At 33.5% G+C, this 23,200-nt stretch overlaps 8 protein-coding genes across 11 annotated transcripts; 4 read left to right on the forward strand and 4 right to left on the reverse strand.

Annotated features, from left to right (window-relative positions):
* Positions 1-409: 409 nt before the first annotated feature.
* On the forward strand, positions 410-4,868 carry LOC105668891 (D-aminoacyl-tRNA deacylase 1). 3 transcript variants are annotated; one of them, XM_012361548.2, is made up of 11 exons: positions 411-583; positions 664-783; positions 2,074-2,194; positions 2,286-2,398; positions 2,473-2,637; positions 2,710-2,855; positions 2,964-3,198; positions 3,286-3,598; positions 3,678-3,991; positions 4,058-4,515; positions 4,639-4,868. In XM_012361548.2, exons 3-11 carry the CDS (start codon positions 2,119-2,121, stop codon positions 4,802-4,804), a joined length of 1,986 nt encoding a protein of 661 aa, XP_012216971.1. In that variant the 5' UTR covers positions 411-583; positions 664-783; positions 2,074-2,118; the 3' UTR covers positions 4,805-4,868. The 3 variants fall into 3 exon arrangements, with proteins under 3 accessions (XP_012216974.1, XP_012216971.1, XP_012216972.1); XM_012361549.2 differs by lacking the exons at positions 411-583; positions 664-783 and adding an exon at positions 1,024-1,096; XM_012361551.2 differs by lacking the exons at positions 2,074-2,194; positions 2,286-2,398; positions 2,473-2,637; ... (4 more) ...; positions 4,058-4,515; positions 4,639-4,868 and adding exons at positions 1,006-1,096; positions 1,176-1,411; positions 1,533-1,724 and having other exon boundaries at positions 410-583.
* LOC105668894 (dnaJ homolog subfamily C member 17) lies at positions 4,812-6,487 on the reverse strand. Its single transcript, XM_012361554.2, has 7 exons — positions 6,348-6,487; positions 6,130-6,258; positions 5,839-6,006; positions 5,539-5,754; positions 5,374-5,454; positions 5,093-5,290; positions 4,812-5,002 (listed from the first exon to the last, which is right to left on the reverse strand). Exons 1-7 carry the CDS (start codon positions 6,414-6,416, stop codon positions 4,886-4,888), a joined length of 978 nt encoding a protein of 325 aa, XP_012216977.1. The 5' UTR covers positions 6,417-6,487; the 3' UTR covers positions 4,812-4,885.
* Positions 6,348-10,422, reverse strand: mRpL17 (mitochondrial ribosomal protein L17). Of its 2 annotated transcripts, XM_012361557.2 has the most exons (4): positions 10,165-10,422; positions 9,769-9,979; positions 9,563-9,698; positions 6,348-9,393 (listed from the first exon to the last, which is right to left on the reverse strand). In XM_012361557.2, exons 1-3 carry the CDS (start codon positions 10,357-10,359, stop codon positions 9,565-9,567), a joined length of 540 nt encoding a protein of 179 aa, XP_012216980.1. In that variant the 5' UTR covers positions 10,360-10,422; the 3' UTR covers positions 6,348-9,393; positions 9,563-9,564. The 2 variants fall into 2 exon arrangements, with proteins under 2 accessions (XP_012216980.1, XP_012216979.1); XM_012361556.2 differs by lacking the exon at positions 6,348-9,393 and having other exon boundaries at positions 9,480-9,698.
* BckdhA (Branched chain keto acid dehydrogenase E1 subunit alpha) lies at positions 6,958-9,528 on the forward strand. The gene is made up of 8 exons (XM_012361553.2): positions 6,958-7,098; positions 7,509-7,670; positions 7,911-8,106; positions 8,185-8,346; positions 8,499-8,643; positions 8,712-8,915; positions 9,030-9,293; positions 9,366-9,528. The coding sequence occupies exons 1-8, from the start codon at positions 7,042-7,044 to the stop codon at positions 9,445-9,447; spliced, it is 1,272 nt and encodes a 423-aa protein (XP_012216976.2). The 5' UTR covers positions 6,958-7,041; the 3' UTR covers positions 9,448-9,528.
* Positions 10,423-10,766: 344 nt separating the features above from the next.
* mge (translocase of outer mitochondrial membrane 22 homolog mge) lies at positions 10,767-12,600 on the reverse strand. The gene is made up of 3 exons (XM_012361540.2): positions 12,319-12,600; positions 11,790-11,895; positions 10,767-11,679 (listed from the first exon to the last, which is right to left on the reverse strand). Exons 1-3 carry the CDS (start codon positions 12,430-12,432, stop codon positions 11,474-11,476), a joined length of 426 nt encoding a protein of 141 aa, XP_012216963.1. The 5' UTR covers positions 12,433-12,600; the 3' UTR covers positions 10,767-11,473.
* Positions 12,601-13,251: 651 nt separating this feature from the next.
* fliI (FLII actin remodeling protein) lies at positions 13,252-20,711 on the forward strand. The gene is made up of 22 exons (XM_012361538.2): positions 13,252-13,790; positions 14,121-14,231; positions 14,354-14,592; positions 14,676-14,837; positions 14,921-15,141; positions 15,214-15,430; positions 15,517-15,758; positions 15,853-15,938; positions 16,012-16,082; positions 16,175-16,421; positions 16,550-16,735; positions 16,821-17,135; positions 17,294-17,466; positions 17,551-17,677; positions 17,763-17,885; positions 17,963-18,166; positions 18,243-18,364; positions 18,439-18,690; positions 18,771-18,900; positions 19,008-19,190; positions 19,302-19,415; positions 19,545-20,711. Exons 1-22 carry the CDS (start codon positions 13,728-13,730, stop codon positions 19,677-19,679), a joined length of 3,723 nt encoding a protein of 1,240 aa, XP_012216961.1. The 5' UTR covers positions 13,252-13,727; the 3' UTR covers positions 19,680-20,711.
* Positions 20,662-21,559, reverse strand: LOC105668889 (Essential MCU regulator). The gene is made up of 2 exons (XM_012361541.2): positions 21,078-21,559; positions 20,662-20,911 (listed from the first exon to the last, which is right to left on the reverse strand). Exon 1 carries the CDS (start codon positions 21,434-21,436, stop codon positions 21,152-21,154), a length of 285 nt encoding a protein of 94 aa, XP_012216964.1. The 5' UTR covers positions 21,437-21,559; the 3' UTR covers positions 20,662-20,911; positions 21,078-21,151.
* Positions 21,560-21,654: 95 nt separating this feature from the next.
* Dph5 (diphthine methyl ester synthase) lies at positions 21,655-23,182 on the forward strand. Its single transcript, XM_012361539.2, has 4 exons — positions 21,655-21,922; positions 22,075-22,251; positions 22,441-22,765; positions 22,919-23,182. Exons 1-4 carry the CDS (start codon positions 21,788-21,790, stop codon positions 23,131-23,133), a joined length of 852 nt encoding a protein of 283 aa, XP_012216962.1. The 5' UTR covers positions 21,655-21,787; the 3' UTR covers positions 23,134-23,182.
* Positions 23,183-23,200: the final 18 nt, after the last annotated feature.

The following is a 23,200-nucleotide window of genomic DNA, read 5'->3' on the forward strand; positions in this document are numbered from 1 at the left end:
GATTTTCTTAGATCAGAATACTTATCCTTTCATTTACAATAAAATATAAAACCATTGATATATTCGGGGATTGTGCATTATTTATACATTTGTACCATTTGAGAAAATTGGAAGACACAATAGTTCTATAGATAGCACTAGAGACCCTCTAATAAGAGACTGGCCAACTTGACAGTTGCAACCATGTTTCAGCAAAATTCTGCGAGAGAGACAGGAATATATACACTAGAGACTCTCTAGTATATATATTCCTGTCTCTCTCGCAGAATTTTGCTGAAACATGGTTGCAACTGTCAAGTTGGCCAGTCTCTTATTAGAGGGTCTCTAGATAGCACAAACATTAAGCGCTATCTAGCGGTAATGTATTGTAATATTTAAAAGTTGTAAGATTGATTGCTGCCACTAGATAGCAGAAGTTTCTAGTTCTTAACAATGTAATTGTAACCTATGATTGTAGGAAATAAAATATTCTTAGCTGATAAATTGAATACTATTTTGTTGTATGGATTAATTGTTACTCCCCATGTTTGTTAATATTAATTTGGAGTTGTTAACTACTACTAAATGCTAAATGCTACGAATGGTATTGTGTTTTGACATTCTCTGCCTTAAAATACATATACAATAACAAACTGTGATACTAATCACTATCATTATATTTAGGAAAAAAAGGCTATTTGTTAAAGCTGATGTAACGTCCGGTCAGGAATCTTGTGGACATAGAGTGAATAATTTTTGACATGAAAGCAATAATACAGCGAGTCTCAAAGGCTTCAGTTTCAGGTAAAATTATTTGTAGGTCAAATGTTTTCTATGAAGAATACACTTCAAATATGTTCACAATATTAGATTCTTAAGCTTATAAATTTATACCTTTTATATGATAAAAAGAAAATTATGATATATTGGGAAGAAAATAAATATTGTAAAATTAATGTGACATAAAACAGTACGAATTAATTGTGTATTATTTGACAATAATAAGGCTTAAGTGTAATTTTTCAGTTGATGGAGAAATTGTTAATAGCATTGGGAATGGACTGTGTGTGTTAATTGGTATAAAAAGAGATGATGGAGTGGCTGATGTGGAATACATGTAATAAAATAATATTATCAATGCATATAACTAATAATAAGTACTGTTTTTTCAAATGTTTTTAATTTTTGTGTCGTAGAGTAAGAAAGATATTAAATACCAAAATTTTTGATGGTGACAAGGGTAAAAGATGGGGTGCCAGTGTAGTAGACAAAAAGTATGAAATACTGTGTATTAGTCAGTTTACATTGTATCATGTTTTAAAGGGAAATAAGTTAGATTTTCATAGAGCTATGCCTGCCCAAGAATCAGAACCCTTTTATATGAATTTTCTTGCCGAGCTTCGTAAAAAGTATATTCCAGAATTGATTAAAGGTAATGCATTTGCAATTTAACACAGATGTGTATGTAATCTTGCATTTTCTTTAAATATATAACAATGGATTTTTTTAACTGTTAAAAAATTTTAAAGTTTATATTTTACAAACTTACACAGATGGTAAGTTTGGTGCAATGATGGAGGTTTGCATACAGAACAGTGGACCAGTAACACTGGAAATAGAATCCCCAATTAAGTCCATTTCTAATGATGATATTGGGGATGTAGAGAACAAGAAAGTATCCGATTAAGTCAAGAATTTATGTATTATAACAAATAAATGGGTCAATAAACTCATGTCAAGTATAATACATAATATATAACTGTTTATTTAACCCAATGTAATTCTAAATTAGTTTTCTCCAAATTCTGAGTTTAACATTGACATTAATAGATTGTATGTACATATGTATTTCTATGAAAAACTTTATATATCAGTTGCATATTAACAAAAAATTTCTAAATTTTAAAATAATTTAATCTAAATTTTATTTTTAAATATTTTTTATTTTACCATGTTTATTTATGTTATAAATAATTTTATTTTGTAATGTTATTTTTATTTTATTTGTTATAAATGCTTTGAATTATGAAAAGAATTATAGAAACTAAAATGTTTTATATAAAATTTTTTACAATTTTTGTAATTTTGTTTCAGATGCTGACTGACTACTTAGCATTCAACTGCATTTAACAATCAACAATGGCAACTGTTGAAGAAAAGAAGATAAGTACACAAAGTAAGGATGGCACACCAGAAAAACAAAAGAATCAAAAAGGTACAAACACTCTTCAGTGTATATAAGTTAATAATATAAGTATATTATTAAAAACATTAACATATGTTGCCTTACAAAAAATTTATTTTAGATGAGAAGGTTGTAGAATCTGATGCGGAGAATACGAAAAACATAGCCAAAATAGATAAATCAGAAATAGATAAATCATCCATTTCTAAAAATAATATATCCATTATTCAACAGGTATTATAACTTTTTTTATAAAATAAGTATTGCTATTATATGTTTAGTATTTTCTTATGATCTCGTAATTTTAGTCATGCGAAACTCAAACAGATCCAGAGGACACGGAAACCATGGAACAGCTGAAAAATCAACTAGGTATATTAATGAACCAATTGGCTACCTTATCTGCGGAAAAATCGAAGATGGAAGCAAATTTCCAAATTGACAAGAAGCAACTAAGAAGTGAGCGGGATGAAGTAAGATGAGAAATATTTGTCCTATTATTAAAACTATTCAACTACAACTGCTCAGAGTATTAATGTTTACAGTGTGAAAAAGTAATTAAAGATTTAAAAGACAGATTGAAGAAGGCTCAAAATGTCAATTATTCTGAAATCGAGCAAGTAAAGTGCAAATTAATCATGGAACGACACGAGAGAGAGAAAGAACATGGCGATTTCGTGAAAAAGTTAAAGTACGTTACTGATTTTCACAATTATTTAAAATTCACAAGATATTTATATTATATAATTTGCGAATGTAGAAATATTGTCATATAATATTCTCATAATAATGTTTATAGAGAACTGCAGAAACTATTGTATGACGAACAACGTAGTAAGGAACAATTGGAAGGGCAATTGAAGACACATCTCGCAAATAAAACACAATGCAAAATTCTCGAAGCTGAGTTGGAAATCACCAAGACCAAACTTAAACAGGCCGAAGAAGCAGCGAAGGAAACTCCACCGCTTCTTCTTTCCCTACAATCTGAGATGGCTGTAATGAAAAAGCAACACTTAAATGCGATTCGAGAAGTAAGGAAAACCTATCGAGAATTATTTGACACGTTGGTTAATAAAGAGTCAACTGATAAACAAAGTTAAATAATACATTTTGCGTAGGAGCAAAAAAGAGTCGTCGCCGCAGAACAACAAGCAAGGGGATCGGTGATGATACACGAAGCGAGAGTGGCCGGCTTGGAGGCTAGATTAGCCGAACTCTCCGAGATTGTTGGAGGCTACGACAGACTGAGGCAACAGGACCAATTAGCTATTCAGAAACTGAAGGATCAGTTGGCTGCTCTACAGGACACTGAGTATAATGAAGCTACGATGTCGAATAATCAGCCGGACGAAATTATTTCCAAGATAAAGACTCTATATACTTGCTTGCTGGATTTCGACAATAAAAAGAAGGATTCAGCTTACGTAAAAAGTAAATAACGTTTTCATATATTGATAAAAAATAGGATAAAGATTTGAATAAATAATTTCATTGTACATTTTCGTTTTAGCATTGCTCAATAGTTTGGATTTGGAAGATGAACATCTCGATTACAAGGAGAAGTACGACACGCTTCTACAAGACTTCGAAGATTACAAGCATCAAATGAAGTGCAAATATAACACATCTAACGTGCACATGCTCCGTGGTATTCAACAACAAAGACAAAATCTGACTCTGTCACATGATAAGGATCATGACAAGACTCAATTAAATCTCCTCAAAGTTCACAACAGCAATTTGGAAGAAAGAATACGTATGATTAGCAATGAAATGTTAAGTAAAGAGCGAGCTTTGCAAGAGCAATTAGAACATCAACAGAAGGTATTTTGATCACAAATAATTTCAAGGTAAAAAATTAAAAAGATAATTAATCAAGTTTATGTTCAGTTATTTCAGGAAGAACGATTGAAACTGGAGCACACGTTGCACCAAAAAGACAACGAATATCGTCATAGGATATCCACGTTAGAGCAACAACTATTGCGACAAAGAGAAAGATCCATGGCTCTCGTAGAAGAAAAAGATAAAGAAATATTAACTCTAAAAACATCATTCCGTGCACTATTGCCTAATAAAGAAACCGCGACGGAAAATAAGACACATTTGAACAGATTTGAAAATACAGTTGAGCCGGTTACTGATTTAGTGACAGGATTATTAACGAACGACAGTCCTCCGATATTGCATTATACTCAGGAACTGGCCAGGAAAGAGGTACAAATGTCATCGTCCAGGAAAAAGATTCTCGAATTGGAAGCGACGTTGAGAGAGCAACAGAGAGAAATGCTCCACATAAAAGAACAACAACAGGAAGAAGCTAAAGCGTTGAAGGCACATATCACTAGGTAAACATATCATCAAAATATATCATAAATTTAAAATAGGAATAATAATTAAAAAAAAATAGATTAAATATCATTTGAATAAAATATTTTATATAAAATTTATAAAAAAAATTTATATCACAGGCTGGAAGCGTGCAAATCGAGGGAAGGTGCTAATCTGGAATATCTGAAGAATGTATTTATAAATTACTTAACGACGAATGATGCATCCAGCAAGCGGCATATGTTAAATGCTATTTCAACAGTATTGCGTTTTACACCAGACGAGCTTAGTAAAATTAAACATTAATAACGGATATTTTTACTATCTGTATATTTCTTACATAGAAAAATAAATACACGAGCAAATCAAAGTGATTTAATATTACAATTAAGTTCCTTTCTGCGTCTTCAATTCTTCTATGAGTCGTTTGCGTTCCTCTGCTCTCCTCAAATTAGCTAACACCGAACTTTCAAATTCTGCATCCGACATTCTTCCTTGCTGCGTCTATAACGCAGGGAACATTATACAATGAGATTAATATACATATACAGTAAATTAAGATTCAAACTTCTTAAAAATACAAATAATACGTACAAATATATCAGGTGCGGAAGAAAAACTGACAGACGCGCATGGTTTGCTGGTCAAATTTATACTCGCAGGAAACACGGGTCTTCCAATATTACAACTTGCAGTACTAGCAGTACTGGTTGAAGATTTTTGTGTATCCCATAGAGCGCGAAGTATTAATGGATTCTCGGCTAAACCGATTTCTACTAAAAGCGCTGTTTCCTGAAATTTATTTCCTATTGAAAAATTTTATCATAAAATTATATAGCATTCTTGTTCCATTATCAAACATTTTGTTAACTTACCGCTGCACTTTTATTTCCAAATTCGACCATGGCTCTGCCTTTCTTTGCAGATGACACAACAAGAGCTGCTACATCTCCATACTGCAAAAATAAATAAAATAATAAATATATTTGATATATAATTATATATATATAGCTTTGGAATTAAAGGATTAACAATCTTACTTTTGAAAACATTTTATGCAGATTATCATAGTTGTATCCGCCATTTGTGGAATCATTTTCTTGTGTCTTCCATCTAATTTTAATTCGAAACTCTCCTACTTTATTTTCTGATTTTTTTGATGAACCATGAAGCTGTTCCCAAATTTGTTTTTGTACAAAGGCTACTTCCTCCTCCACTTGTTTGGACCCCTCTTTTTGTAATCTTTCTATCTCAGCCTAAATATATATAATTATGTACATATATCTATATTAAGCATAATAAAGAATATTGTAATAAAGTTAAAGAAATTGATTACATACTTTCAATCGGTCTTCATCAGATTTACTATTATATGTGGGATCTAACGTTCTCTTATAAGCTTCCTCACGTGCTTCTAAATCTTCCTTCAGTTTTCTCCTCTTGGCATCATACACTTTAATGCGTTCCTTGGCCTGTTTTCTGGCAGCGATAACTTTGTCGTATGCAGCCTTGTTTCATGACAATACATTTTAATAAATTAGACTAGCTATAAGACTTTCTGGAAGTCTAAGAAAAGATACGTTTAATAACAAAAATACTAAAGAAGTTTCAAGTATTATTAATATACTTACTCTTGCATTTTCATCTGTTAGTATTTCCAATACTTTTGACAGTTCTTGAAATAATTCAGCTGCTCTTGGATTGTTAGGATTCTTGTCAGGATGACATGTTAAAGCCTTTTTGCGATATGCTTTTTTGATCTGGAAATGCGACATAATATAAAGTATTTTATATTACAAATTATGCATAAACATTTGTAAAACTTTAACAAAAATGCAACAAACATTACCTCTGATACAGAAGCTGTAGGTTCTGCACCGATCAATGCATACAGATCCATTTCCATAATTTTATCCATCGTGTGATTTTATTATTTCCACTCAATTATTTTTAAAATAAATGTTTAATCAACAAGTGATATTATAGGTTATACACGTTCCTACACTGTACACATATATAATGCTAATGAGTGTTTATTTGCGTGATTATTGCATTCAGAAAATACTGTAATTGTGCAATAGTTGAGCAATGTACGCTGAACAATGATATCAAAATGATTAGAAAACAAGTTATTTAATTAGTTCTGGATTTTTTTAACTGACACTTATGATAACTCATGATACATCCGAACCGGAAATATAAGGCATTAATGATGTTACTGTAACTAAAATTGCAGCTTGATTCAAAATTTCGTAGCATTTTTTCTACGATGTTATTATTATTTTATAATTTAGCAAGAATTTTATTAAAATATTTGTTATTAATAACGGCACTGTGCAATGATTTACGAAAAAAGATGAAATATATTCGAAGGTTGTTCAGAAGACACCGCGCTCAATGAATAACAACTACTGTTTTATGAATGTAGCCAATGCCTAGTTAATGTCTTATCAGTTGTCCCTTAGTTATCAAAGCGTATGCATACATCAGTGCGTCATGCATAGTCATGCGTTGAATAACTACAAAAGAATATCGAACACAAAATGATGGCCAAAAATCTATTCCAAAAAATTCCGCGCTTTCAACGCGCTATATTGCAGGTATTATATGTAGCATGAACAAATAATTATTCATTTATTTATTGTGATAAAAAACTTTTCATTAAAGTTATAATTAACGTATATATCTCTAATACATATTCTATGTTGTGCTCGTTTCGCATATTTTAATTGTGTGATTATTTTCTTTTTTGTTCTCGAAAGCAGCATTTCTCAAACTAGAAAGTGAGAATAAAAATTTTTGTGCTACGTCATCTAATTTTGTGTTAATATGTGTGTCTATTGCATATCTACCTACTCTTTATGAGTCAAGTCTGCAGTTTTTGTATATTATGGAAAAAAGATATACAATTATCAAAAAATAAATAATTATTTAGGATATTACAATAAATATCTCCACACCACACACACACACACACACACACATTCGCTCTTCTTTACTCTTATTTTAGGCAAAACAATACAGCACTTTGATAGGTGAACCACAATTCCTAGGAGTCAACAGTAATTTCACCAATAAAATTCAATTTATCAATGACAAAAGTTATGATCCTATTCCAATATACAGGATTATGGAGCCTTTGCAGAAGATTGAAGTACCCAAAGAAGGAAAGGTTCGATCAAACATATACTATGCATTATTTAAATTTATAGACATTTGTATAGAATTATATTTCAAACATGCATTTAATTTTTAAATATGACTTCAACTTTTCATATTTAACTTGACTTATTTATAGAAAAAGAAAAAATTTTGAGGAATAGAATCATATTTAATGCTTAGTAAATAATGATTAAATCCTGTTAAATAAAATAATGCTGAAATAAAATTAAATGTTATGTTTGCATTACAGCTGGACGATACACATCTGTTGAAAATGTACCGTGATATGGTGACCATAAATTTGATGGACAAGATTTTATACGAGTCTCAAAGGCAAGGTCGTATTTCGTTCTACATGACGAACACCGGTGAAGAAGCTGTGCAGATCGGTTCTGCTGTCGCTTTAACCTTAGAAGACATGATTTATGCGCAATATCGCGAAGCTGGTACGAAACCACTGCATCCATCTGTTATTATACACATTTAAAGTATTATATGTTTAAAGTATCATGTGGTTATAACAGGTGTGTTGCTGCACCGAGGATATCCGTTATTGAAGTTCATGAATCAGTGTTATGGCAACTGTGAAGATGATGGTAAAGGTAGACAGATGCCTGTACACTATGGCTGCAAAGAATTGAATTTCGTAACTATATCCTCTCCATTAACAACTCAACTGCCACAAGGTATTCATAGTATGTCATATGTGTTACAATATCCATAGATTAAAGAATTGTGATTAAAATTACAATTAGAGGAAATATGTCATTTTACAAATTAATATATTGTATATTTAAATATATAATTAAAAAATAGTGACGTTGTTTCACTTCCACAGCTGTAGGGGCTGCCTACGCCTTTAAATTGGATAAAAAGAATGCATGTGTGGTTTGTTACTTCGGAGAGGGTGCGGCGAGTGAAGGAGATGCCCATGCAGCATTCAATTTTGCAGCTACTTTATCGTGTCCCATCATTTTCATCTGGTAAATTTTTTTAATGACTTTGATGCTTATTGAAAATGTACGCATAATAACAAGATTGTTTTAACCAGTCGAAATAACGGATACGCCATCTCCACATCAGTTTTTGAGCAGTTTAAAGGGGATGGCATTGCAGCCAAGGGTCCTGCTTACGGAATCAACACAATCAGAGTGGATGGTAACGATGTACTCGCAATGTACTATGCCACAAAAAGTGCTAGAGACTTCTGTATAAAACAACAAAAACCTGTTTTAATAGAAGCCATGACTTACAGGTAAATATTCATTTTTTAAAAATAGTTTTATACAAAATTTGTCTTTGCTATACTTCTAAAAAAAATAACATTTTTTAATATAATTAACAATTTACACATTGTAAAAAAATCTAGACTCGGACATCATAGCACTTCAGATGATTCTACAGCTTATCGATCAACTGACGAGATCACTCAATGGAACAATCATACACCACTTATCAAGTTTCGTGTATATCTAGAATCACTTGGATTATGGTGTCAAAAAAGGGAGCAAGAGTTAATAAATTCTACTAGAAAAGAAATTCTTGGTGTCTTTGGAGAGGCAGAAAAGAAGTCTAAGCCACACTGGAAGGAGTTGTTTACAGATGTATACAAAGAAACTCCTGATCACATCAGGTATGTCAGTTTATAAATATACTGATTAAAATTCTTCCCACTTTCAACAATTGCACCATTTCTATATTGCAGAAAACAAATGAATCTCATGGAAAAGCATCTAGAAGAATTCAAAGAACATTATCCATTAAGTTCCTTCACACATACAAAATGAGGGGAAAGAAATTACCTATTGCACAAATGATATACATAAATTTTGTACTCCTATTTTAATAATAAAATCTTAAACGACTAACACTGTATAAGCATAATTCTTTGAAACTTCTTACTTCTATTGTTTTATATTATCTGCAATTTCTTTATACTTCTCCATTCGATATTCTTTTTTTGCCGCATTCAGCAGTAAATTGTGAAGTAAATTCCGTTCGTGTGGGTTATACTGCTCTACACTTGGATATATATTGCCTGAAAAAATGTTAATTACATAAATGACATGTTCACATAGCTTATTGAAGAATATTTTTGTATATCTCACCTTTGAGTTCTAAAATTGCCCTCTCATAGTGGCCTATAGGGTATACATTTGGTGCTTTGTGAAGTTTTGTAAAGGAGGAAGTATAATTTTGATATCTTGGTACCAGAACTTTAAACAATTTATGTATCAGTTGCTTTTCGATTATCCAGTAGTTAGCCAAGTCCATTGTCTCCTTGTGCGTAGGTCCATTGTGTATTGCTTCAAATATCAACTGCAAAATAATGCTATTATAAGAATTCTACTAGCATGTAAGACAAAAGTGTTATATTACTAAGTACAGATTATGACATCCAAGTAAGAATTATTTAGATCTTTTCACAATTTGTTAAGGAAAGAATCTAGTTTATCTGTCATAATAGAGTATTAAAAATATATAAATAATAACAAGCGGTATACCTGATCGACGTAACCTCTAGCCTCGTCGGCTCGTGGATAATTTAATTCGAGTCGTTCGTATTTAATTAACGCTGTCAGAGTTTTCCGAAGCTTCAGAAGACGTCCCTCTGAACCGTCTGGATTTCGAAGCCGCCGACGGGGTTTAACACTGTATCTTAATTTAGATACCAATTTCTCTACATTTGCTTGATTCATTTTAGTCAGATGTTGCTGTTCACTCTAACCAAAAATCCACTCGTGACAAATAACACCACAATACTCATTATGGAGGATTCATACTGCGTTTAATGTACAGAATTTATCCAATAGAAAAATGTGCTTTTTAGGAACTTTATCTATTATAATATTTCTTCCTAAAAAATAAATTTTCTTATTGGATATCGGATTTCGTATGACTAATGCAGTATGAATCTTGTGTGCGCGGGGATTTCAATTAAATAAAAATCATACAATGTTTTAGATTACTTATATAAGAATTTATTATTACAGATCAATAATTGATCAAAACATTTTTTTAGTAAGTATTTATAAAAATATTAAAAATTACTATTTTAAAATAATGATTAATATTAATATATTCTATATTATAATAATTAAGTACATTATACAGAGCTGTTGTATTTATTACTCATCAATTTTACAGAAAAATGCACAAAAAGTCAAATAACAGAAGAATTAGAGACACTACTTCGCTATGTCTTTATTTATTCTTTTTACAATATAACAGGAAATATATTAAAGATGATAACACACGTGGTGAACGATAATTACCACATCTTCAGCAACAAATTGTGTAGTAATTATTATAAATAATTGCATACCCAATTTCTCTCAATTGTTTATTCACAACAGACGGATGTTGCTTTTTGATGAACGAAAACGTTATCGCAGCTTCTTTACGCACTGATAAAATAATAAAATGCCGCACGACACCACAGCACGTTAATTCTTAGTAAAATTTACCAAGAGGAACGATAATCATATGTAAGTGTAAAGATAAAAGAAAATAGACTAGACCGATGCATGCAGCTATTCTTCATATTGAGCGATTTAAGTTTTAGTTACTTCAAATTTTGCTTTATGCACTTTTACTTTGCAAGAATTATTCCAGTTAGGCGAATAACACATTCGATTTGTGAGCTCCCGTCTAGTAGAAATTGTTAGTTATATTCACAATTTGTGTAAAATTCCATAATTCATAATACACAATTGAACAGGAGACCCAATTAACTTTTTTGTTATTTGGACATTTTTGTGTGTGCTTTGTATACATGTGTGTGTATGTAATGGTGATTTATTACGTAATGGTCTATCGCTGAACAGGTGGTGCCATTGGAAGACCCGAAGAGTTCACACCAGACAAAGCTGTGTTAGGGCCTAAGAGAACTTGCTTTTGTTGTGTACGTTGTAGGTCTTCCATTTGTGCACGTTCCATCTCGAAAATAATTGGTGCGAAGAGAATGGTGGATGAACTAAATATCAGCCATGTAGCTGAACACGAATACGAGTATAAACCTATAAAAAGATATATTTACACAAACATACAATTTATTCTTGTCTTATATTATTTCAAATTCTGTCATATTTTAAGAATTATATGTATTTTCAGATAAAAGCAATGTTACCTTTGGCACATGTGCACAGGCAGGTTCCAACATTGTATCCAAAATTGCGTACTGGTTCAGGAAACATTTCAGTGAGTCCTAATAATCTTTCTGTTAAGCTTTCATCCTAAATGCAAACATTTTATTAATAGAAATCTCCTAAATCTCAATTTATTATTAAGAAAACCATCAAAAATTCCTTATTTATAAGATAATCATACATCTATAAATGTTTGAATTCATCCATGAACTCTAATTATTAGTTGAAAGAACGTATCTCATGTACTTCATAACATAAGCAATAGTTTGTTCATACGTCTGTCTATACTGATAAAACTATAATTTATTCTTTCTTTTAGTTATTATTAAAGGATGCTTGATCCTTGATATTTCAACAAAGTAAAATTACATGTAATAACAAGAACACTCTTTTAAAGCATCCATTTTTCAATACATGCAAAAGATTGTGTTTATATGTACAGGGCAGTGATGTATGATTATCCTATAAGGAAATATTATTTCTCTTTAGTATGAACACTATTGTCCGTACTTCCTCATCATCGTCCTCGTCATCGTGGAGGAGCGATTTCACCTCGGGGGAGCGCCCGTCGCTGCTGCCCATGCCGCTGTCGACCTGATGATCCAATTCCTCAACTGAAGCCATATACACAAAGATATATGTAAACGCGTTTCGTTTGTCGAGTATATTTCAAGAATAACGTGGCCGAAGATCCCGCTAACGGCGACGAGCAAGCACGTTCAGCACGAAGCGCCGTGTACTCTCTTTATCTCCCACGCTACGACGATAGAGCGTGCTCCGGCCAACAGCGCGCCGGTACAACGCGACTCAAGTTTCGGACACGCGCGCGATTCGAAATTGAATGAAAATGAATGGAATGCAAACGAATGAATTCGTACTTTTGCTGCGAAATGAGATCTTCCGTACTGCTGCCCATGCTGCCATTCCCCCTGCGTGCATCGATCTCGATCGTGGCAGATTTTTCTTCACGTTGTAGGACGCGAAGGAGGAAACTATGCGAACTATGTGAAATTCGCGATATGTATCAAAGTTCGCGTAGTTGCGTAACGCTCGCGATAAGCAGGGATGCTCAAATCGTTGCAAATATTTAAAAGATCGCATAAAATACTTATTTATTGACACATTCGAAAATGCAATATATTGTTTGGAATTTTTATTCAGCTTTTATTCGATCTAAAAATAATTCCCGATGTTAAAGATTGAACAATCGTAATCGTAGCAAAAGAACAGTAAGAGAATCAAAATAGTTACTTTTTGATTTTCTCCAGTAATTCAATCAGAAAAAGTGGAGTTTCGAAATGTTGCAATTCGAGAACATCTACGTAGAGCAATGCGAAGTAGTCGCAATAGCGACCATGTGTTTTCCTACGCGGATCAATTGCATAAATCTAAAAACTAGAAAATCTCTATGTCTAAAATGTGGATGTTTCTTTTCTTTCCTTTGATTTACAAATAGAATCACCAGAATGACTCCGGTCGCTTCAAGCACGACAGCATCAATCTCTTTCGCCGGCATAGGATTTGTATTTTCATTTGCATCCACATTCCGAGAATTTGGAATGCCTATTGCGAGGCGTATGGCAAGCATGGCCGCGCCTGCAGCGGAATAAACGTCGTCCCGAGCGCTGCTATTCGCGATCGTCCATACGGCGGGTAATGTTCATCTCGCGGTATCCGATCATCGTTTCGTCGTAATGCGGAATCCGGCGCCGGAACACGCTCAAGCGCGGTGCGACAGTTGAAGCGAGGCGAGGCCGGTTATCGCGCGCCGCATGGCGCGATAAGATCGTGCGACAAGATTGTAGTTTGGTCGGATGGACGCGGCGCGCCGCGTCTACTGCGACACTTAGCGGTACTGGTGTTTTCGTATTTTGGTATTCGTTGTCGTCGCCGTCATCGTGCAACGACCGCTCGACGCGATGGCGAACACCGGAGTGTTACCGTTCGTGCGAGGCGTAGACTTCAGCAGCAACGACTTCGGCGTAAGTATTTGTCCTCGGTGATTTAACAAAGTTAACCTTAGAGTCAGGAGAGGCTTTGAAGTATTCAGTTACATATATTTTTGTATTTTTTGTTTAGAATTTTGTGTATATTTATTTGTGACTTTGTCAATGTATTTATATAATAATAGGTGTTTTTAATGTATAAATAGAATTAATATATATCTCTGCTCCAGTACAAAAACACTTAATAGCTGAATGATAATCCACTTTTAATCTGTCATGTAATGTCTCAGTGTTTAATCATGATGAGATTTAGAATTAGTCATACAAATCAACTTCTTATGATAAAGATTATTTTAATATTTTCAGGATGGCAAATTTCCTGAATCCATGCGTCTTATGACTGGAATACAATGGCTGAAATTAGACAAAACAAATTTGACAGAGATTCCAGAGGAGATGGGCAAATTGTTAAAATTGGTAAATAAAATTTAATATAAAATAATATTTAAAATATCTAATAATATTTATATCATTGTTCATATATTTAGTTCAAAAGAATTATAGTGTTATTTAAATGTGATTTAATTATCTGTCATCAGGAACATCTGTCACTTGTCAAAAACAAGTTGGAACGTTTGTATGGAGAATTGACAGAATTGGGATGCCTTAGAACGTTAAACATAAGGCATAATAATATCAAGTCTAGTGGTATACCGGCAGAATTGTTTCATTTAGAGGAACTGACAACGTTAGATTTAAGTCACAACAATTTGAAGGAGGTACCTGAAGGCCTGGAGAGAGCACGTTCCTTGCTCAATCTTAACTTAAGCCATAATCAGTATGTATAAACAACTAACAGCAAATTGTAATTTGCAATTGATTGTAGATATTAAGAAAAATCTAATATGTTTGTTGTTTTAGTATCGAGACTATACCAAATACATTGTTTATCCATTTGACGGATTTATTGTTCTTGGATCTTAGTCATAACAAGTTAGAAACTGTGCCACCACAAACTCGACGATTGGCCAACTTACAGACTTTAAATCTGAATCATAATCCTTTAGGTCATTTTCAATTAAGGTAGGCAAAAATGTTGATTGCATCGGTATCTTCATCAAAACAAACTTTTCCCAATAAGAATTCTTTATTTTCTATTATTTCAGACAACTGCCATCACTGATGAATTTAACGACGCTACAAATGCGGGATACACAACGAACATTGAACAATATACCCTCTAGTTTAGAAACCCTAACCAATTTACAAGAACTCGATTTGTCGCAGAATAATCTACCCCGAGTGCCTGACGCGCTTTATTCCTTATCGAATCTTCGTCGTTTAAATCTCAGTGACAATCAGATAACGGAATTGTCAACGGCGATCGGTGATTATATTGTTGCAATCATCTTGTGTATATAATTTTTTGAGTAGAATAATAAAGGGACACATTTTCCAGAACTGTGGACGAAATTGGAGATTCTAAATGTGTCACGAAACAAATTAAGTGCAATACCGGCTTCTCTGTGCAAGATTTCTACATTAAGAAGATTATATTTAAATGATAATGAATTAGATTTTGAGGGCATACCTTCTGGAATTGGAAAATTATCGTTGCTGCAGGTATTCTCTGCCGCTAATAATCACTTAGAAATGATACCAGAAGGGCTATGCAGGTGACAATCTTTTTATTATTTTTTCTTCATCGAAAATATACAGATTTTTCTTTAATGTAATATTGTAAAATCAAACGTTTTTTCAGATGTGGCTCGTTAAAACAATTGATATTAACATCAAATCGATTGATTACCGTTCCGGACGCTATTCATCTCCTTACCGATCTAGATCAGTTGGATTTGCGGGACAATCCAAATTTAGTGATGCCACCAAAACCGATGGAAGCACAAAGGGGATCGGGCATCGAATTTTACAATATTGATTTTTCGTTGCAACATCAGTTGCGTCTCGCCGGAGCTAACGTACCAGTTCCAGTTCAAACTGCTAGTACGTATTACACTTATCAGATACGAATCAATCAGTGACATAAAATGAAAAGATCTAAAATATTTTATTTAAACAAATACGTTTTTTATTACAGACAGCAAAGATCCAATCGCGCGTAAAATGAGATTAAGAAGAAGGAGAGATGAAGCTGATCAGCTAAATCAGGCTAAAATACTTAAGGTTTGCCTCATTGTCTCATTAATTATATGGCTATGTTTATGCAGAGAAACATATTAATTATGATTGTTTTCAGGGCATGAAGGACATAGCGAAAGAGAAGAACAAAGATAAGGAATGCGAGGAATCGAAAGCAGAATCCTTAAAGTGAGTGGAGCTTTACGCATGTATTATACTATAGTTTTTTTGCGTGAATTTTTTTTACGCTCATATGACTAATTGATAAACAATTTTGTTAGACCCAAACGATGGGACGAAGCTTTAGAGAAGCCACCGCTAGATTATTCCGAATTTTTCGACGAGGATGCTGGTCAAATACCCGGGCTATCCGTCTGGGAGATAGAAAACTTCCTGCCGAACGAGATCGAGGAAGTGGCGCACGGCAAGTTTTACGAGGGCGATTGTTACATCATCCTAAAAACCGGGATAGATGAAGGTGGATCGTTGACCTGGGCAATCTATTTCTGGATTGGAGAAAAGGCGACAGTACGTGTATTTTTAAACTAGCGCAATAAAAAAAAAAAAAAAAAAAAAAAACAGACTAAGTGCTAGAGAATCATTCCAGATTCGCACACGAATCGTACACAATTAATTTAATTATAATGCTTCAACAGCTGGATAAAAGAGCGTGCGCGGCGATTCACGCTGTAAATTTGAGGAACTACTTAGGCGCACAATGTCGGACAATCAGAGAGGAGCAGAGCGATGAATCGGACGAATTCCTGATGCTATTCGATTCGGGTATCACCTACATCGAGGGCGGTCGTACGTCGTCCGGTTTTTACACGGTGGAAGACACGGTGAGTGTCTAATTCTTTATCGTGATTGAACTTTCGAAGAGTTTAAATTGTGTTAACGTCACGTTTCTTTCTTCTTTTTTTTCAGCCAGCGATCACTCGTTTATACAGAGTACACGCGGCGGGAGCTTCTATACACTTGGAACCGGTTCCAGTCTGCGTCGAATCTCTCGATTCTGGTTACGTATTTGTTCTCGACACGGGGAGTAAGATATTTATGTGGTATGGAAAGAAAGCGAAGAGCACGTTAAAGTCGAAGGCGAGACTGATGGCGGAGAAAATTAATAAGAATGAACGGAAAAATAAGGCCGAAATTATAATGGAAGTCATGAACACCGAATCGGAAGATTTCCTGTCGCATTTAGGCGTGAAGGAGCATGAACAGAAAAATCTACAAATTGTTGTAAGCTCCATTTTTTTTTATGATTTAACAATAAACAAGAATTATTTTACAGTTGTAAGCATAGATTTGAAATTTTACATATTTATTTTGCTTCTAATATATGCAATTATGTTTTTAATCTTATTATTATAATAACAATCGTTTGTTTCTCTTTTCAGGAACATGTGGATCCCAACTTTATGCCTTTCGTACCTAGATTGTATCAAGTCCAACTTGGCATGGGTTATCTGGAACTACCGCAGATCGAGGTTCCTCATGGAAAATTAACGAACACCTTGTTAAACAATCGCAATGTGTATATATTAGATTGTTATTTAGATGTATATGTTTGGTAAGTGTGCTTGATGTTTGTAAAAGAATATGCTTAAGCTACTCTAATGTCTAATATATACACGAACCATGCACATAATTATAGGTTTGGTAAAAAGTCGACAAGATTAGTACGCGCCGCTGCTGTGAAGCTGTCTCAAGAATTATTCAACATGATAGAAAGACCAGACTACGCGATGGTAACGAGATTACAAGAGGGCACCGAATCACAGGTACAAATATATTTATTGGTTTTTAATCTCCTAACTCAATTTATAATTCCTCTTTAACGAAATTTTTGCTTTATGCATTATGTAGATCTTCAAATCTAAATTTACTGGGTGGGACGAAGTTATTGCTGTGGACTTCACAAGAACCGCTGAGTCAGTCGCTAAAACTGGAGCAGATCTCACTAAATGGGCTAAGCAACAGGAAACAAAAGTATGTTTAAATACATTTTATAAGAATTTTCATTTAATAAATTTTTACTTACTAATTTTTTTCTACCACTTTTTCAGGCGGATTTGGCTGCTTTGTTTATGCCGCGGCAGCCATTGATGTCGGCTGCGGAAGCGCATCAACTAATGACAGAGTGGAATGATGATTTGGAGGGAATGGAAGCGTTGGTGTTGGAGGGGAAAAAATTCGTACGCTTACCGGAAGAGGAATTAGGACATTTTTACAGCGCGGATTGTTACGTTTTCTTATGTCGATATTGGATGGTATGTAGATATATCACTATTGATGCAAAGTTGTAAAATTTGTCGATAAACTGTCACGCATTGTTGTTTAAATCAGCCATTGGATATAACGGAGAATGAAGACGGCGAGGAGCAAGATGAAGACGATTATCAGTGTACAGTGTACTTTTGGCAAGGCAGAGATGCAGGAAACATGGGATGGCTGACTTTCACATTTAGGTGAAAATTCTAGATATATTTATCTGCGATTATCTCTGCAAGATGAATGATATTTATAGTATTATCTCTTTCAGCTTGCAAAAGAAATTTAAATCGCTGTTCGGCGAAAATCTGGAGGTTGTGAGGACACATCAGCAACAAGAAAATCTAAAGTTCATGAGTTACTTCAAACGGAAATTCATCATTCATCAAGGCAAACGTAAGCAGCCGAAAACTGCGGGCAATAACAAAGTGGAGTTTTATCATTTGCGAAGTAACGGCAGTGCCTTATGTTCTCGGCTCATTCAAATATCGGCAGATTCGACGTTATTGAATTCTGCTTTCTGGTGAGATGCATATGATACTAAATATACATAACTGTCTCCCGTTTATATTATGCATTTCATCTTTTTCCTTTTTTTTACAGTTACCTCTTAAATGTGCCATTCAATAATTCTGACGAAGGAACTGGTATCGTGTATGCGTGGATTGGATCGAAATCTGATCCCGAAGATGCTCGTTTAATTGGAGAAATAGCAGAGAAAATGTTCAATAATGTGAGTTAAATAATGAAATAACTTTTTCTAAAAACTAGGATATTTTGTTTCCTTTTAAGTAAAACAATTCTTGTGTATCGTTAATGAACGTGAATAATTTAATACAGCCGTGGATAAGCCTGCAAGTGCTAAATGAAGGCGAGGAACCAGATAACTTCTTTTGGGTGGCACTTGGAGGGAAGAAACCATATGACACTGATGCGGAGTTTATGAATTACACAAGACTATTTAGATGTTCCAATGAGAAAGGATACTTTACAATCAGCGAAAAGTGCACTGATTTTTGTCAGGTAAATTCTTAATATAAGAAAATATTCTAATATTAACAATTTTTCAATAATGTGACAAAATTAAATTTTTATAGAACGACAGATGGATAACATTTGTGTTATTTTTTGCAGGATGATTTGGCAGATGATGATATAATGATCCTTGATAATGGAGAACAAGTGTTTCTTTGGTTAGGTACTCGTTGTTCAGAAGTTGAAATCAAATTAGCTTACAAGTCAGCTCAGGTGAGTTTTATAAATTCAGTTCTCGTAGAAATATCGTCGAAAAATATCCCGTTACAAAATAAATTAATTCTGAATGATTAGAGGACGATGCAGAATATTGAATGGATTAATATTTCATTCTTTTTGTAGGTATACATTCAACACTTGCGCGTGAAGCAACCTGAAAACCCTCGTAAATTATTTTTAACTGCCAAAGGTAAGGAATCCAAAAGGTTCACGAAATGCTTTCACGGTTGGAGTTTACACAAAAAGTCGCCACAGTAAAATCGAGTCAGTTTTCACTACGCTTACTGTTCGGAATAGTTTTATATGCAGGCAGAAATAGACACAAGCGCAACATTCTTATATTTACAGGTTTATAATTATCGCGATCTTGTTAATACACTTTGCGTACCGACTAAATAGAAGTCAAATCATCGCAATAATCTGTGTATCTTCGATGCAAGCGATTTAGATCAGAAAACGCGATAATTTTTCATTAAATAACAACGGATCTAACTCGTAAAGTCTACATTTTTGCGTTTGCTTTTTTGCTTTTGACTCATTAAATAATTATTCACTGGCTTTTTTCCTAAGTACATGTTATTACGCATTAATCTGCTTGATGTATATAATTTAATCAAAAAAATGTTTTTTTATTAATACGGGCACTTTTTCAAGTTAGTCTCATTTCTTAATTTATTCGGATACAAGTATAAAAAAATTGTCTCTTTGTACTTGCATTCTGGAATTCAATATTCTCTGTGATGCGATTCTCTTGTATTTTATTTTACACCACAAAAAGAGACTCGTCTGCTTTAATCGTTACAATCCGCGTTCTATGTATTGAACAAGATTTATTTATTTATTTATACACATATGTATTTCCATATTTATGAACTTTCATACTGATTAGACTGTGTATCTACTTTTATTTCTTGCAATTTTGTATTTCAGACAATGTAATTGTAAAAATTTTTAAAAATTATTCAAATTGTGATACAAGTTTTTATCGTTGAATTATAATATCAAAGAAAAGTTTTTTCTTCTTTGAAAAATGTCAATTCTTTTAAGAAGCATAGATTGATTGTCTTTATAGGATAATTCTGAGCAGATTGTTGAAAATCTATCAACAAATTACAAAACTTGTGACTATTAAAGACTGAAAAAGATACATGTAATTATAATCGCATATACGTCTGATTTTATAACACCGCCCGATTGTACAGATGCCATAATGAGAGCGTTTTGTATTACTTACACTGTATTTAACATAAATCAATTTATTTATGGATATAATATATAGATTTATAAATACATAGATTTTGTAAAAGCTCTATCTAATTATCAACAATTATATAAATAAATATTTCTATGATAATTTACATAATCTCAGGTATTTAAGAGCATATCGTAAGTAAGACCTAAATTGTGTAAGTGAAGAGATTCTTCTCTTCCCTTGTTATTTGACGTCGTGCAATTGCTGCTTTAGCATCGCCACGACATCAAGCTTGATTCTGAAAATAAGCCATACAATAATAATAAAATTCCAATATATGTTAGAAGAATACATAACAATTTTTCACATAGCTGTCAGTGATTTTGCATCGATAGATTTCTACAGTTATCATACATCTACCTATATACATCTATCATAAATTAATTAATTACAAGTGAAAGTACCATTAGCGTTAAAAGCACAACTAGTAGCTGAATACTTTCAACAATCACAACTGAATGCAATACTGATTGCTCTACTAGTCGTCATCGTCGTCATCGTCGTCGGAAGGAACGAAAAGATCGTTCTCTTCCAGGAAATTGGCTATATTCTTGCTGATTGTGGCACCGACCAGAAGGCCGAACACGATGCTGCTGACAACGCCCAGGAAGCTGAATGGAGTTCTCTTTGGCTCGGGCAGAATTGCTCCGGATGGTGTGGTTATCGATGACCGAAGAAATGGCTTGGATATCACTTTTGTCGCATTATCTCTGAGGACAATTTTCGCGCCGCGAAATAAAGACGTTGCCCGATGCAACAGCATTCTCTTCCCACCGAGGTTTATTTTCGGTGACAGCTAATCGCGCACTCCTTTTTCGGTTTTCGCGAGCCGGTAAAATTTAGCACATCCCTGACTGAGGTCACTAAACACTATAGTTATACTCGGTGTTAGCTTGAAAAAGCCCTAAAAGTTCTGCAGTAATTTTTTATAGTTTTTCCACGTCCGTCTGTTGGCAATCTAATATCAGTCCATAGGGATTTATTAGTTTTTTAATATTCATATTGGTAATACTGCACCACGTTGGATGGCCGAATTCTCAGCGAGGTGATTCAAAACCTAAAAAATGTTTCTTTTGCAAGACAACAGATGACGAGTGTAAATTAGATTAGAATCATGTTCTATGTGATAGGATTAGGGCTGGGTGATGCGAAGGATGTCACCGTTAAAGGGCTCGAAATTATCAAGAAATGCGACCGTGTGTATTTGGAGTCCTACACCTCTATCTTGACAGTACAACAACAAACTTTGGTTTGTAATATGTTCTATTAAACGACAAATTATAAAAATGAAATAACAGTGAAATGTATATGAAATTTTAACAGTAAAGAATCAATTGCGTATCTTTAATCTAAAATATATCAAATATAATGTTTATCACTTGTCATATTTATGTATACTAGGAAGAGTTCTATGGACGTCCCCTTATCGCAGCTGATCGTGAGCTAGTGGAGAATGATGTAGATGAGATATTGCCAAAGAGAGTAGATGAAGATGTTGCTTTCCTAGTTGTTGGGGATCCCTTTGGTGCTACCACGCATACAGATTTAATTCTGCGTGCTAAGGAAAAAAATATACAGGTGATAAGAGACAGAAATATTCGTTAAAATCTAAAATTAGTTTTAGGAAGTATTATTATTTTATTATTTGCACGTGTAATTAATAAAGATTAAGAATAATATATGAAAAATATATAATATATTAAGAATTATAAAAATCTATCTAAGAACTATCTAAGAATTATCTAAGAACATTATATTTTTCATCAGGTAAAGGTTATACACAATACATCAATCTTGACTGCAGTTGGTTGCTGTGGTTTACAATTGTATTCGTATGGAGAAATTGTTTCAATTCCATATTGGACTGAAACCTGGCAGCCAAATAGTTTTTACGAGAAGATAGCTTCTAACAGACAAAGAGGCCTGCACACACTGTGTCTTTTAGACATCAAAGTTAAGGAACCTACTTTAGAAAGTATTTTAAAGAAGAAAAAAGAATATATGCCTCCGAGATACATGAGTGTCAATGAGGCAGCCAGTCAACTGATACGAATACTCGATAATAAGCTCCAAGATGGTCAAGAAGATTTAGGTTTGTAGCAGTAAACAGTTCTATTAGAGAAATATAATATTTCCAGTCAGTAGCATGAAAATAATAATTAATATTTAGTAAATATAATTAATCTTTGGCTAATGTATATTTATTCTCGAATAATAATAATATTCTGATTTTAATCTTTGGCAGCGTTCACACATCAAAGCTTGGCAGTGGGTTTAGCGCGAGTGGGCTGTGAGGACCAACATATTGTTGCTTGCTCCCTGCAAGATATGACGCAAATCGATTTAGGAGCGCCGCTGCACTGCCTAGTCATACCGGCTAAAAAACTACATCCCCTCGAAGTCGAATTTCTAATGCAATATGCTCTTGACGAAAGTCAATTTAAAGAAATGACAAAATAAATGTTATTTTTTTTAATCCAATGAATAGAATAAATTATTTTTCACTCAACTTAAAGTTATTATAAAA

Source organism: Linepithema humile, chromosome 2 (assembly GCF_040581485.1).
Source record: "Linepithema humile isolate Giens D197 chromosome 2, Lhum_UNIL_v1.0, whole genome shotgun sequence".
NCBI classification, from domain to species: Eukaryota; Metazoa; Arthropoda; class Insecta; order Hymenoptera; family Formicidae; genus Linepithema; species Linepithema humile.

Excerpts from the sequence above, each read along its gene's own strand:
- LOC105668891 (XM_012361548.2), top strand. The coding sequence starts at position 2,119 with ATGGCAACTGTTGAAGAAAAGAAGATAAGTACACAAAGTAAGGATGGC. Across the intron at positions 3,599-3,677 it reads GGATTCAGCTTACGTAAAAA|CATTGCTCAATAGTTTGGAT; the intron begins GTAAATAACGTT and ends TTTTCGTTTTAG. Across the intron at positions 4,516-4,638 it reads TTGAAGGCACATATCACTAG|GCTGGAAGCGTGCAAATCGA; the intron begins GTAAACATATCA and ends TTTATATCACAG.
- LOC105668894 (XM_012361554.2), bottom strand. The coding sequence starts at position 6,416 with ATGGATAAAATTATGGAAATGGATCTGTATGCATTGATCGGTGCAGAA. Across the intron at positions 5,755-5,838 it reads CTGATGAAGACCGATTGAAA|GCTGAGATAGAAAGATTACA; the intron begins GTATGTAATCAA and ends ATATATATTTAG. Across the intron at positions 5,003-5,092 it reads CTTCCGCACCTGATATATTT|ACGCAGCAAGGAAGAATGTC; the intron begins GTACGTATTATT and ends CCTGCGTTATAG.
- BckdhA (XM_012361553.2), top strand. The coding sequence starts at position 7,042 with ATGATGGCCAAAAATCTATTCCAAAAAATTCCGCGCTTTCAACGCGCT. Across the intron at positions 8,347-8,498 it reads AACAACTCAACTGCCACAAG|CTGTAGGGGCTGCCTACGCC; the intron begins GTATTCATAGTA and ends TCACTTCCACAG. Across the intron at positions 9,294-9,365 it reads GAAACTCCTGATCACATCAG|AAAACAAATGAATCTCATGG; the intron begins GTATGTCAGTTT and ends TCTATATTGCAG.
- mRpL17 (XM_012361557.2), bottom strand. The coding sequence starts at position 10,359 with ATGAATCAAGCAAATGTAGAGAAATTGGTATCTAAATTAAGATACAGT. Across the intron at positions 9,980-10,164 it reads CTAGAGGTTACGTCGATCAG|TTGATATTTGAAGCAATACA; the intron begins GTATACCGCTTG and ends ATTATTTTGCAG. Across the intron at positions 9,699-9,768 it reads GGCAATTTTAGAACTCAAAG|GCAATATATATCCAAGTGTA; the intron begins GTGAGATATACA and ends ACATTTTTTCAG.
- mge (XM_012361540.2), bottom strand. The coding sequence starts at position 12,432 with ATGGCTTCAGTTGAGGAATTGGATCATCAGGTCGACAGCGGCATGGGC. Across the intron at positions 11,896-12,318 it reads ACGAGGACGATGATGAGGAA|GATGAAAGCTTAACAGAAAG; the intron begins GTACGGACAATA and ends GTTTGCATTTAG. Across the intron at positions 11,680-11,789 it reads CCTGTGCACATGTGCCAAAG|GTTTATACTCGTATTCGTGT; the intron begins GTAACATTGCTT and ends ATCTTTTTATAG.
- fliI (XM_012361538.2), top strand. The coding sequence starts at position 13,728 with ATGGCGAACACCGGAGTGTTACCGTTCGTGCGAGGCGTAGACTTCAGC. Across the intron at positions 14,232-14,353 it reads TGGGCAAATTGTTAAAATTG|GAACATCTGTCACTTGTCAA; the intron begins GTAAATAAAATT and ends ATCTGTCATCAG. Across the intron at positions 16,422-16,549 it reads GGATTGGAGAAAAGGCGACA|CTGGATAAAAGAGCGTGCGC; the intron begins GTACGTGTATTT and ends ATGCTTCAACAG.
- LOC105668889 (XM_012361541.2), bottom strand. The coding sequence starts at position 21,436 with ATGCTGTTGCATCGGGCAACGTCTTTATTTCGCGGCGCGAAAATTGTC.
- Dph5 (XM_012361539.2), top strand. The coding sequence starts at position 21,788 with ATGTTCTATGTGATAGGATTAGGGCTGGGTGATGCGAAGGATGTCACC. Across the intron at positions 21,923-22,074 it reads CAGTACAACAACAAACTTTG|GAAGAGTTCTATGGACGTCC; the intron begins GTTTGTAATATG and ends TATGTATACTAG. Across the intron at positions 22,252-22,440 it reads CTAAGGAAAAAAATATACAG|GTAAAGGTTATACACAATAC; the intron begins GTGATAAGAGAC and ends ATTTTTCATCAG.